The sequence below is a fragment of the Chinchilla lanigera genome, unplaced genomic scaffold (genome assembly GCF_000276665.1).
Source record: "Chinchilla lanigera isolate Chin_1 unplaced genomic scaffold, ChiLan1.0 scaffold00050, whole genome shotgun sequence".
NCBI classification, from domain to species: Eukaryota; Metazoa; Chordata; class Mammalia; order Rodentia; family Chinchillidae; genus Chinchilla; species Chinchilla lanigera.
The window spans coordinates 12,406,148-12,417,858 of NW_004955451.1; the positions used below are offsets into that span (position 1 = coordinate 12,406,148).

The window sequence follows — 11,711 nt, forward strand, 5'->3', positions numbered from 1 at the left end:
CCCCCAGCTGCCCGCCCCGCCCCCTCCGCAGGCCGGGACCAGCTCGGCCGACCGCGTGGGACGCGAGGCAGGCCGTCTCCAGGGTCGGGGCGGGCGTCCACCCGCGCAGGCCGAGACCCCATCCTCACGGGAACCTTGGGGGACGCGGAGTCCGAAGCGGCCGTTGCCGCTCAAACCTCTCATCATGTGCGAGGCCAGGTCCCCTGGGCTCCTGAAGGCACCTTCGGAAGCCACGGAGGCTGCGGCGGTGACCTTCTGGCTGGCGGCCGAGGCCTCTCCGCCTCCAAGCAGCGGGCAGCCCGGATCCCTCAGACCCCACCTCCACATCCAAGCGGGCGGGGTCCGGGTCCCACAAACCCCAAGTCCCCTTCACCCCCGCCCCTGCACCCACAGGCGCTTCCTCCTTCTGCCAAAACAAACTTTATTGCACCAAAAAGAAAAAAAACTTCATTTATGTACAGTTGGATATAAAGACATCTCTGACTCCTGTGCATATATTCCTCAACTCAAGGTAAGGGCGTAAAAGTCGGGCTGCTATGCCAGACATGCTCTGCCCCATGGCGGGCCAAGGAGAAGATTGTCACTTGAACATGGGGACACTTAGATGAACAAGAGACGACACCAGACCGACCCACTGACCCAGGGCACTTCTCCAGCCCAACCAGCTCTGGGAACTAAGGAGTCGGAAGCAGGTCCCAAGTCCCGCGTGGAGACCAACTCCACCCAGGCGTCCAGCCCGGCACTTCCAGCCCTCGGGGCGGGATGTTGTCCCGCGTCCCTCCGTCCCCTGGGGAGCCCAGGATCCACAGGGCAGAGACTTCGTAGCAGCAGGAGGGCAGGTGCGCAATGTCCCCCCCTTCCCCGTGTCATCCGGGTCGCAGCCTCGGAGCCCTAACAACTCAACCTGCAAAAGCACAAACAGGAAGGCGGATCCCGGCGTCCACGCCCCTGGGCACCTGAGCTGCCTTTCCACCCGGCTACAGGACACTGCGCTCAACTGAAGCAACACAGCCAGGCCGCAGGCGGCATGGAGCAGCTGGGGGAAGGGAGGGGTCTCGAGCCCTACCTCCTCCCGCCACCGGGGACCCTACTCCCCACAAATCCCTGGGGTTGAACTGAGGAGGGGGTACGGGCTGGGTGAAAAGACATGGGAACCAAACAAAATGTGCTAAGGACTGCTGTCGCCCGCTCCACCCAGGGGGAGGCCCTGGCAACCTGGACACCCTGCAAGGGCCACTGTGCGGCGGCTCCAGTCCCCACAGCCGCTGCCTTGCGAGCATCTCCAATCGGGGACAAACAGTATTTCGGACTTCTCCGGGCCGTGAGCGCGGCCCGGTCCGTTCCCTGGGCCCGCGGAACCCAGAGGGCGTGGGGGGGGGAAGGTGCGCAGTGCTCGGTAAAGCTCATCCTCAGCAGCCTGGGCCCCGCCACTGTTCCTGCTCTTTGGTCTGTCTAGAACAGTGACTATAAATTACGGAAAAGAAATTATGTGGGCCCAGAATAACGAGGAGGGCGGGGAGGGAGGGGAACGGGCATTGGAGCCTGCTTGGAGACCGCAGACAGACAGACAGAGAGACAGACAACCACCCAGACTGCTCACGTGCCAGACACCCACCCGAGCCCCCGGCGGATCTCCCAGAGCCCCCTGCGCACACCACAGCCAGTTCTCCCTAAGGAGCCGCCTGGGAGAGGTATGGAGGTGTCGGCGGTGGGGTCTGCCGGGGCCCTGGCCCTGCGGGCTCCCACGAAGGTACCTGGGCCCTGACAGGGGACACAGCCCCAAGGCTTGGGCGCCAAGGTCAGAGGGGAGCAGCCCGCCCACACCCCGGGATCCTGGGGATGGCGCCACGCGGAAGGGGCCGGTGCCGCGTGGGGGAGGGCGGCGGGCGCAGGGTCTACACCCGCAGGCTCCCGTGCAGGTCTGTCTCCGTGCCCGACGAGCTGCTGTCAGAGTCCATTTCGGCGTTCTCGTTGTGCAGCCGCTCCAGCACTTTCTGGCGGATGAGGCCCAGGCGGATGAGGAGGGACTGGTAGTCGAAGTGGCCCCGCTTCTCTCCAAAAGGGTCCTGGGAAGGAAGTGGAGTACAGGAGCCCTGGAGCCGGGGCTCTGCTTGGCTGGTGTCGCTCCCCTCTGGGCGGAGACAGAGGGCACGAAGTGCAACAGCCCCCGACACTGCAGCCAGCGACACCAAGCTGCGTCCGCCCTCCCCGAAAGCACACCAGTGTGCAGAAGGGGCCAGGGGACGTTCTGTGAGGTGTGGGTGTCCCCCTGCGGGGAGATGGACGGTAATCGACGTGTCTGGCTTTTCCACCACTCTCTGCAGACCCAACACAGGACCGCGGCCTTCAGCCGGGACCCGAAAGGGCACTGCTTTCCTGGGGCTGCAGGCAGACCTGAGTTCTGCCCTCCCCAGGGACCCATCCTGCTCCTGTCTGGGTTTCTGGGTTCCGAGCCGGGCCCCCAGCCGGGCCCCCAGCCTTGTCCTAGATCAGAATGCTCACAGGCATCTGCCGGGCATGCTCAAGGCCAGGCTCGGGCCCCAGGGCAGAGCCAAGCACCCAAGCCAGAGCTTTCCGCAGAGAGGGCGCAGTGTGCACGGCCTCCACGGCCTCCTCCCGCCTACGGCCTTCCACCCCTCCCTCCAGCCGGGGCCGGGCATGGGCGCTGCCCTCATCTCCCTCTCCATGGCAGCACCGCAGGAGGCAGGCACCTGCCAGGAGCCTCACTTACGCTGGAGCTGCCAAGTCTCCAAGTCTTCCCTCCATCCCCGGTTCCCTCTGCTCAGAGGCTCCCTGCCCTGCCCGCCGCGGTTGTGGTTCCTTCACACCGAAGGGAGGCAGTGTCCCGGCCACCCACACGCGAGCCCTGCTGGGCTCCACCCCAGGCTCACAGCACCTCTGTGCTCCCCAAGGCTTCGTCCTTGAGAGGACAAGGGAGCTGCAGCTCAGCAGCAGCGCTGGAGGGCATGGGCGCCCTCTCTGGGGCTGGGGAGGCTTAGGGACCTTGGTCAGTCACCTGAGCACCCCACAGGGAGACACAGTACAGGAACCACCAGGACGGACGGGACGGGACAGGATGGGATGGGGCCTCCGCAGGCAAGAAGAGCCCCTGTGTGAGCAGAGCAGGGGTGCTGCCCAGCGGGGCGACGGGACTTTCAGGACGCCTCTCTCTGAGCCTCTACGGCCCAGATGGACTTTACCTCGCTCCTCTCAACCTAAGCTTCCTACAGGGGCCGGGTGTCTCAGGCTTGGAAAAACCTCTGACCAACTCCAGCTTAGAAAGCAGATGCCTCGGCCTCCACTCCAGTACCCACCGTACACCAAGAGCTGGGAACTGGGCAAGGTCTCCCCTCTGCATGGCCACAGTGCCTCGGGGACACGGGCTCCTCCGCTGCACTACGCCCAGGTGCGTCAGTGTCTGGGCCCACGTGTCCCACAGGGGGCAGCGGCTGTCTTACCTGCATGGTCTGGCCTTGGAGATGCAGCCGATCCTTGCAGGCCACCTCATAGAAGTCGTAGTACTCCAGGAAGGACTTCTCCATCACGCCCCTGGAGAGCAGCAGACAGTGGGTGCCGGGGCACAGGCCTCCTTCACCCGATCCCAGCACCAGGTTCAACAGCCACTGCCTGGGCCCACATACTCTTGCCACCGAGCTTGCGGCGGAAAAGGGACAAAGGAGAAACGCCTGCCACCTTGCGGGTGACCAGAGAAGAGTGCCACTCGATGCCAACTGCCACTACCGATGCGCTCAAGCCCCACCTGCTCCCCAGCTTACCCAAGCCCCTCCTCCAACAGCTCCCCTGGCACCCCGTCTTCGGGGAGTAACCCACAGCCAGCGCAATCACAAAGTATGAGCCACAGCTGCCTCCTCCTCAGCCTCCCATCATCACCCCTCCCTTCACCGGCCCTCCAAGGCTCGGACCACCCACATCACCAAGGCAACACGAGGCCAGGGCCTCCTGACACTCACCGCAGGGGCTCGGGGCAGGGACACTTCCCTTCCATCATGTCACAGACCGCGACTCTAATGGTCTCGTGCCGGATACATTCATTGTAGTTTTTGCTGTCTCCTGGATGTCGCTCCTGCAGTGGGACAGATACCACCATGTCCAGACGTAAAGTGAAGACAGAGAAAAGGTGACTGGCAGAGGCAGAGCGAGTACAGCGTGTGGGACCAAGCCCGTGAAGGAAGGGGACGCAGCCTCCCGCGGACCCACGTGCACAGCAGAGCCCCTGCTCCTGTGACTGCCTCCCCCTTCCGCACACAGCAGTGCCCTCCTGTCTAGACTGCCTGCCCAGGGAGCCAGCACCAGGATGGCACATGTTTCTGCATCTCAAGGGCAAGTCCTACCAGGTAAGAATTTATTTATTTATAACGATCCTCCTGCCTCAGCCTCCCTCCCAAGTGCTGGGATTACAGGTGTGAACCACCACACCTGGCAAGAATTTATTTTTTGAGACAGGGCTTTGCTGTGTAATTTGGGCTGCCCTTGAAGCTACTATGTAGCCCAGGCTGGCCTGGAACTCCTGCCTCAGCAGGCATGTGCCACCACATCCAAGTCAGGCAAGAATTAAGTGAGAAATAACCACATGAGAATGATTGTGGGTGGGCTGGACATGGGGACACACACCTGTGACTCCGATACTCAGGAGGCTGAGGAAGAGAGGATCGCTGTTAAGTTTAAGGCTGGCCTAACCTACACAGCAAGTCTATCTCAAAAGACAGAAACAAAAATAAAACAAACAAGAGCCCACATGCACTTGGGAGGTTGAGGCAGGAGGGATCGTCCAGGCCAGCCTGGGCTACAAAGTGAGTTCAAGACCAGCCTACACTACATCGTGAGACTCTGTCTCAGAGACAAAAACAAACAAACAAAAAGGTGGTGGTGGTGAATGGGGCTGTGGCTCAGCGGTGAAGCACTTGACCAGTGTGCAAGAGGCATTAGGTTCAATCTGGTGACCTACCTGCCTCAGCCTCCCAGAGTACAGTAATGGCAACTGTGTACCACAACACTGGCCAAAATTATTTTTTTGAGATCACTGGAATTTTTCCCTGTGTTCTTGAATAGTTTAAGGCAGGCCAGGCGTGGTGGTGCATGTCTGTAATCCCAGCACTTGGGAGGCGGAGGCAGGAAGATTGTTGCAAGTTCAAGACCAGCCTGGGCTACAAAGTGAGCTCAAGACCAGCCTGAACTGCATAGTGAGAGCCTGTCTCAAGAAAACAAACAAACAAAAAGAAGGCATTGTGGGATCAGTAGTAAAGTTTGGGCTCTAACCCTCATGTGAAAGTGGGGACCAGAGATACTTCACACAGTGAGCCTGAGACGAGACGTCACCTGCAGAGCTCTGTGGGCCCAGCACAAGAATGCATGCTCCCTATGCTCGCTTGCTCCCCCGCAGCAGTGCTGCCCTCTGACAGTCAGCTGCTCCAGCGCTGACTCCAGAGCACGGGGACGAGGGACATGCTCGCCCCAAGGGCCCCCCACGATCCAAGCCAAGTGCTGCACTCGGCAGCATTGCCATGATCCCTGCAGGCAGAAGCCCCGGGCAGCCCAGCTCACCTGCTCGAAGCCGGGCTCGTTGTGGTAGGGGTTCTCAGTCATCAGCGACTGGATGGAGATGAGCACGGAGGAGATGCTCTGTGCCGGGCTCCAGGCGGGGCCGGTCCAGGTCCTGCAGACACCGCGGAGCGTGTGAGGTGGAGAGGAGCAGAAGCCCCAGCGGCGGCCCTGCTGTGAACTCTGGGAAGGCCAACCCTGCGCCCCACCAATGAAGGTCTGAGCCCTGCAGTACAGGGCCAGGAAAGGGGCAGGCGGCTCTGGGATCTGCAAGGGACATTCCTTGGATGGCAAAAGATCAAGCAATCAGGGCTAGTTACCGGACCGAACAAGCGAGAGAGGTTAAGAAAACAGCTCTAAAGGTTGTCTAAATGCTCACCTCTGCACACCGCACACAGCTCACTGATTTACGGCCGGGCAGGGACTCAATGAGGGGCAGCAGTCACACACAGGTGACTGAGCTACCCGCTTAGGGGCCACGTATGGGGGGGTAATGGTTGGGATCCAGTTCGTCTCAGACCCCAAGGACTGTCAGGTCCCCAAAGGCCACACTACTCTGCCACAGGACAGGACGAGAGCCAGGGGCACCTCTGGACTGGGCTAGGTCTTTGAAAATACACAGAGAACAACTGCAATGCCAAGAGAGACTCTAGATCACGTGTTTCTGCCACGGGCCCGGCCACACATTGAGAGGGGCAGTCTGGACGTTAGAACATCACTGAGCTCAATGAAGGGACGAGGGACAGAGGAGCTGGGAACTGACAGCCAGGACCGGCGTGTCCCCAAGAGCTGGCCAGGCCTCGGCCCTGCCCCACACAAGGGAGGCCCAAGCCACTGCAGGCAACACGGACTTTAGCAGTGATTCTCTGCACCTCCAACCCGTCCCCCAGGATCCCTCCATGCTTCCTGCTCGCCGCAGCCCCCCGGAGTCAGGGATGCGGCCAACAGCCAGCCCCAGGCCTTCCTCCCAGGCAGAGAGGGCGAGCGGGACGGGGGAAGCCCACAGTGCGCTGATGGCACAGGGGCACCGGCCTGTCATCCCCATGACCAAACCTCAACCCGCCTCTGCCACGTCCGCATCACTGCTGTCCTTGCCCCTGTGAGCTGCCTGCTGTCTGCCCAGAACAGCTTGTTGCTGGCCTGTGAGAACCTGCTGCAAACACACGTCCAACCTTCACAGTCGAATCTCACACAAAAGCAACATGCACCTCCTGCACGCAGGCACGCCACACGCACGCGCTCTCCCAGGGCAGGTGCACACCCTGTCAAGACTTGAGGACAACCTCCTTTAAAAGACAACCTTGCCGACCAAATCCTGGGCTGGAGATAACTAGCAAAATCCCAGCGCCAGGGTGTTCAGCTCCTCCTCCCACAGGGATGTGCCGGGCAGGGAGGAAACAGGGTCCCCAGCTCAGGGTCCTCATCAACCTGCAACTCGCTTCCACCCCAGGGCAGGTCAGCCCACAGCCCCAACTGTGCTGAGGCCGCCTCCATTCCTTGTCCCTCTGTAACCCACAAAAGCAATGAAGTGGGGGGAACGGGAGCCCCATGAGGCCAGGTCTCAGCCAACGCTGAAGAATTCTCACACAGACCCCGCTTCCGACCTGGCGGGCTTTCCAGTCTCAGGCATCCCTGCTCCCTTAGGTGATGACCACAACGGTCACCGCACCGAGGCCTCCAAGGCCTCCACGAGAAGGCGTGCTGGCCCTGGGCAGCCAAGGAGGAAGACAGGTCTGGGGCAGGCGCAAAAAGGACAGACGCTGCAAGTGCAGCTCGGGACCTCGAGGGCAGAACCGCATCCTCAGGCCAGCCCCACCCTTGCAGCCGGAACATGGGGGGGGGACTGTGAGTGTCACCCAGAGCGCGCCCCCCATCCTCTGCACCCGCACCCGAGTTCAGCTGCGGAAGAGGCAGGCGGCGGCCTGGCATCATTCCCACCTGTTGACGACGCTCCTCTTACCCTAGGATACTCAAGCAGACCTTGCCATTGCGGTAGAAGTTGGGGTTGAACCTCACTGTGTTATTGCCCGTCGTCATCAGTTTGACCCGCGGAGGGTGAATGGGGTAGTCAGGCGGACACCGAAACACGAACAGGAAGAAGCCCCCTTCGTAAGGAGTGTCAAAGGGGCCTGTGATCAATGCATGGATCTGCAAAATAAAAGCCGTCTCAAAATTGGGAGGGGAGGTGGAGTCCGCGCTCCACATCCTCAGGGGCACAACCACAGCGAACACCGCGCTCTTGCAGACAGACTGGCTGGGAATGTGAAGAATCCCACCACACGCCAGGCATGCTAGCACACCTCTGTCATCCCAGCACCTGGGAGCGGGCAGAGGGTCCTCGTGAGTTCAGGGCCGGCAGTGCCTACATAGTGAGTTCAAGGTCAGCTTGAACTGCACAGAAAGAGCCTCAAAAAAAAAGAAAAAAAGGGGCTGGGGATTTAGCTCAGCGGCACAGCGCTTGCCTGCCAAGGACGAGGTCTTGAGTTTGATTCCTGGAACTCGAAAAAAAGAAAAAGAAAAAGAAAAAAAATCCCACTGCAGCACCTTAACCAGGGTATGTTCTAACACTAGAGCCCACGGTGAAAACTAAATCCAGTCAATTCACACCTGCGTAACTCTTAAATCCCCCAGAACATTTTGGGGGGGACCTCCCTCATCAGTGTTACATACAACGAATAGCTAGAGCTTCACATGTAAAATGCAATGCACATCTATAAACATAACTTTAGGAATTTGTTTTGCTGAGACAGGGTCTCACAGAGTAATCCAGCTGGTCTCAAACTTGTAGCAGTCCTCCCGCCTCAGCCTCACAAGTGCTAGGGTTACAGGCCCGTGCCACCACACTCAGCTAGTGTTTAATTGTAAGAAGCCAGTTCACATTTTTACTGAGTATGTGTCTGGAGCCGCCCAGGTTAAACATGCACACGCTGCAGCTACACCCTGCACTTATGTGCGCGAGGTGGGGTGAAATGAAAGGGGAAGAGGAAAGTGAGGGAGGCACTGGTGGTGCCGTGGGGCCCGTGCAGACGGAGGAGAGGCTCCACCTAAGCCTGGGGTATCTGCTCACTTTCTCCACAGAAGACCACACCTACTGTGGACGTGCAGGTGGCGTCCAGTGGTGTCAAAGACACAGAGAGAAATGGGGAAAACTCAGGGTCCACTTGGGGCCACTAGATTACCCCAGAACTTTCCCATCACTGTTCATTTGGGAATAAAAAAATACAAAAACACAAACCAGCATTCCTTAAAATAGAACACTAAATTCTCTTCTTCCACAAGCCAGAATTTTTGTGTATGTCTTTGAGACCGGGATTCTCCACGCAGTTCAAGCTGACCTCAAGCTCACAGCGATCCTTCTGCCTCAGCCTCTCAAGTGCCAGGATTCCAGGCCTATGCCATCATGCCCAGCCTTGAACCAATTACTAAATATGTTTTTCTTTTCTTTTCTTTCCTTCCTCTTAGGGTCTCACCAGGCATTCCAGGCTAGCCTCAAACTTGCCACCATCCTCCTGCCTCAGCATCCCAAGTGCTAGGACTGCAGGTGTGTGCCACTTCACCCAACATGTTTTCTCTTCTTGACGAGTGAAAGAAAACCTGAGGTGACTCGGGCATATTTTGGCTACCCAGGCTCCCAAGCACTTAGGTCTGCTCAGAATTTGAACAGGAAGAGGAGAAAGACCTTCCCATCCCTCTCCTCAGTCTATAGTTCCAGCAACCTCCCAGCTTTCTCCCAGGCCCATCATTTACTGGGAAGAGCAAACTTAACTGCCCTCCACTGGCACAGACTAACCCTGGGACTCAGAACAAGCTTCAATGTTAGTATCTGACAGGGGGCAAGAAGTGCTGAGGAAAACCTTTCCATCCACACACACAAACAAAATAAGTGAACCCAAAAGGAAGCCCTTTCAGAACAACAAAGATGCCAGGTGTGGTGGGACACGCCTGCGATCCCAGCACTCAGGAGGCTGAGGCAGGAGGATTACCCCGAAGATTGACGCCAGCTTGGGCTACAATAGAGAGTTCCAGGCCAGCCTGCACTACATAGCAAGAGCCCGTCTCAAAACAAAAATAAAAACAACAATGGATCTGCCACTGATATAAAAACTGGGTGTTTAAATTTGCAACTGTGAGTTTTCCCTTAACACCAGTAGGCTTAGAAAATCTGATTTCTCTCTAACATCAGTTTTAAACAGTACACACACAAAAATAAATAAATAAAACTTAAAAGTAGGCACTCACTCCAGAGAGCAGCGGCTCAACAAACCTGACAGTAACCGCCGTGCTTCCTCTCTGGAGAGAGGGGGCTGGGTCTCAGAGTTGACGGGATATGCAAGTGCAACTAGCAAGGATGGATGCTAACAGGACCCTGTGACCACCACCACCTGGCCCAGCTGGCCCTGCCCGGCCTCTGAGGAAGAGCTGGGCAGTCACAGTGCAGGGCCAGGGCGGGCGGGGGGGCGGGGCTACCCGCACTATGCACACTGGGGGGGGGGGCTGCCCGCACTATGCACACGGGATGCCTGTTCTTTGTCACCTCAGGGTTGGGGTTTTCTAAGCCAAGAGGACAGATGTGCACCCTAATAAAAGACCCCAGTCGAGGCTCCATGTCAGCTCACTGTGTAGCCTTAGGTGCGCCACTTATTTATTTGGTGAGGGTCTTGATTCCTTCATCCGCATGCGCAGAGAGATGAGCCGAATAATGTGGGCTCTTCCAACCACTGGGACCCAATTTCCCAACCGCCCAAATGCCCTCAAATTCCATACCTTAGTCATGTCCACGGTATCGGGGACCACGAACATCCCCGGAGGCGGCTCCTTGTAAATGGACATGATATCCCTGCACAACACCAAAGGGGGAGTGAGGGGGACGGTCCGAGCAGGACAGCTGTCTTCCCTCAGCGAGGCCAGGGTTCCAGAAAGCCGTGCTTGGTACCGCAGCCTTGCTGCTGAGAGATCTCAGCTGAGCGCTTGTCAGGCAGGCCAGAGCAAACTGTTCTCAAAGAGGCATTGTCTCCTTGGGGAGGGCCGGGAGGAGCAACTCAGGGATCCTGAGGGCATGGATGGCACCCCCAGAAGCCACAGCTTGTTCCCTCTCACTCTCTCCCACAGGGCAGCTCTTTCCACCCACCCCGAGGTTCCCAGGTACTGCTGATTAACGCAAAATGCCTCAGTGACCACGAAAAAAGAAGGAGCACCCCTAAAAACCCAAGTCTATGCACCGCACAAGGGGCCCTGGCTGGCGAGGGACTGTAGGAAGCAAGAAGCCTGTCGGAGGGTCTTCCCGCTCAGGAGACTACGAAGGCAGAGACTTCTGCAGGGTGGGAACAGGGAGACCCTCGAAAGTCACCAGACCCACATCTGGAAGACGACAAGTGGTGCCTGCTACAGAAGCAAGTTTCTAGGTTTTTACCTCCCCAAGGGGCTACGTCAGGTGAGGGCGACAGGGTAAAGAAAGGCTTTCCACAGGAGGAGAAATCCAGGGCCCAGGTAGTGGGGGAAAGGACAAAAGAGGTGTAAGGAGGTGACAGATCAGTGAAAGAAGTACTGGCCAAACTCCACGGTCTACAGGGACCTAGGACTGGAGCGGCTAAAGAGTTAAACGCCAAGTCTGAGTCAGAGGTAGCGATCCCTACAGGATGCTCGTCGGGGTCAGGCACTGCGCCAGGGGTGCTACACACAGTACCACAGTACCGCTTAATTTTCCTACAACCTCGAAAAGCCGGGGGAGACATGGGAAGAGCTCGGAAGGTGCGGGCTAACATCTAGATGAGAGAGATGCTCGCGGCGGGGCGTGGGGAGAGGTCTGTTATCAGGAAACAGGTTTCAGGATGAACAGCAGCTAAACGGTATTATCCTTTTCCTGTTGACGGGCACTACACGGGCAAAACAGCTCTGGGACGATACGATCTAGGCTCGGTGACCCAGGAAATAAGCACCGAAAGGACTCGGGCCTCTCCTCTGCTCCGCGCGAGTGTGTGTACTTCACACAAGTACGCCGGCTGACCCGCGGGGGAATACACCAGAAGGTCCCAAACGCGGGGTTCTCCCCGAGCGACACGGGGGGCGGCGGAGTTTCGGGGACAGCTGGAAGAGCGGACAGCCCGGGGGACCGCAGCAGGGCTCAGGACGAGCTCCGAAGGCAGGCAGGCGCG

General features: G+C 58.5%; 1 protein-coding gene across 1 annotated transcript; it reads right to left on the minus strand.

Annotated features, from left to right (window-relative positions):
- Positions 1-407: 407 nt before the first annotated feature.
- On the minus strand, positions 408-10,396 carry Ube2z (ubiquitin-conjugating enzyme E2Z; the record flags this gene model as incomplete). Its single annotated transcript, XM_005394226.2, is given in 6 exon segments — positions 408-2,066; positions 3,459-3,549; positions 3,972-4,084; positions 5,563-5,674; positions 7,520-7,707; positions 10,324-10,396. Coding segments are annotated over 6 exon segments (748 nt in total), but the record flags the coding sequence as incomplete, so codon positions are not given.
- Between the last annotated feature and the right edge of the window lie 1,315 nt (positions 10,397-11,711).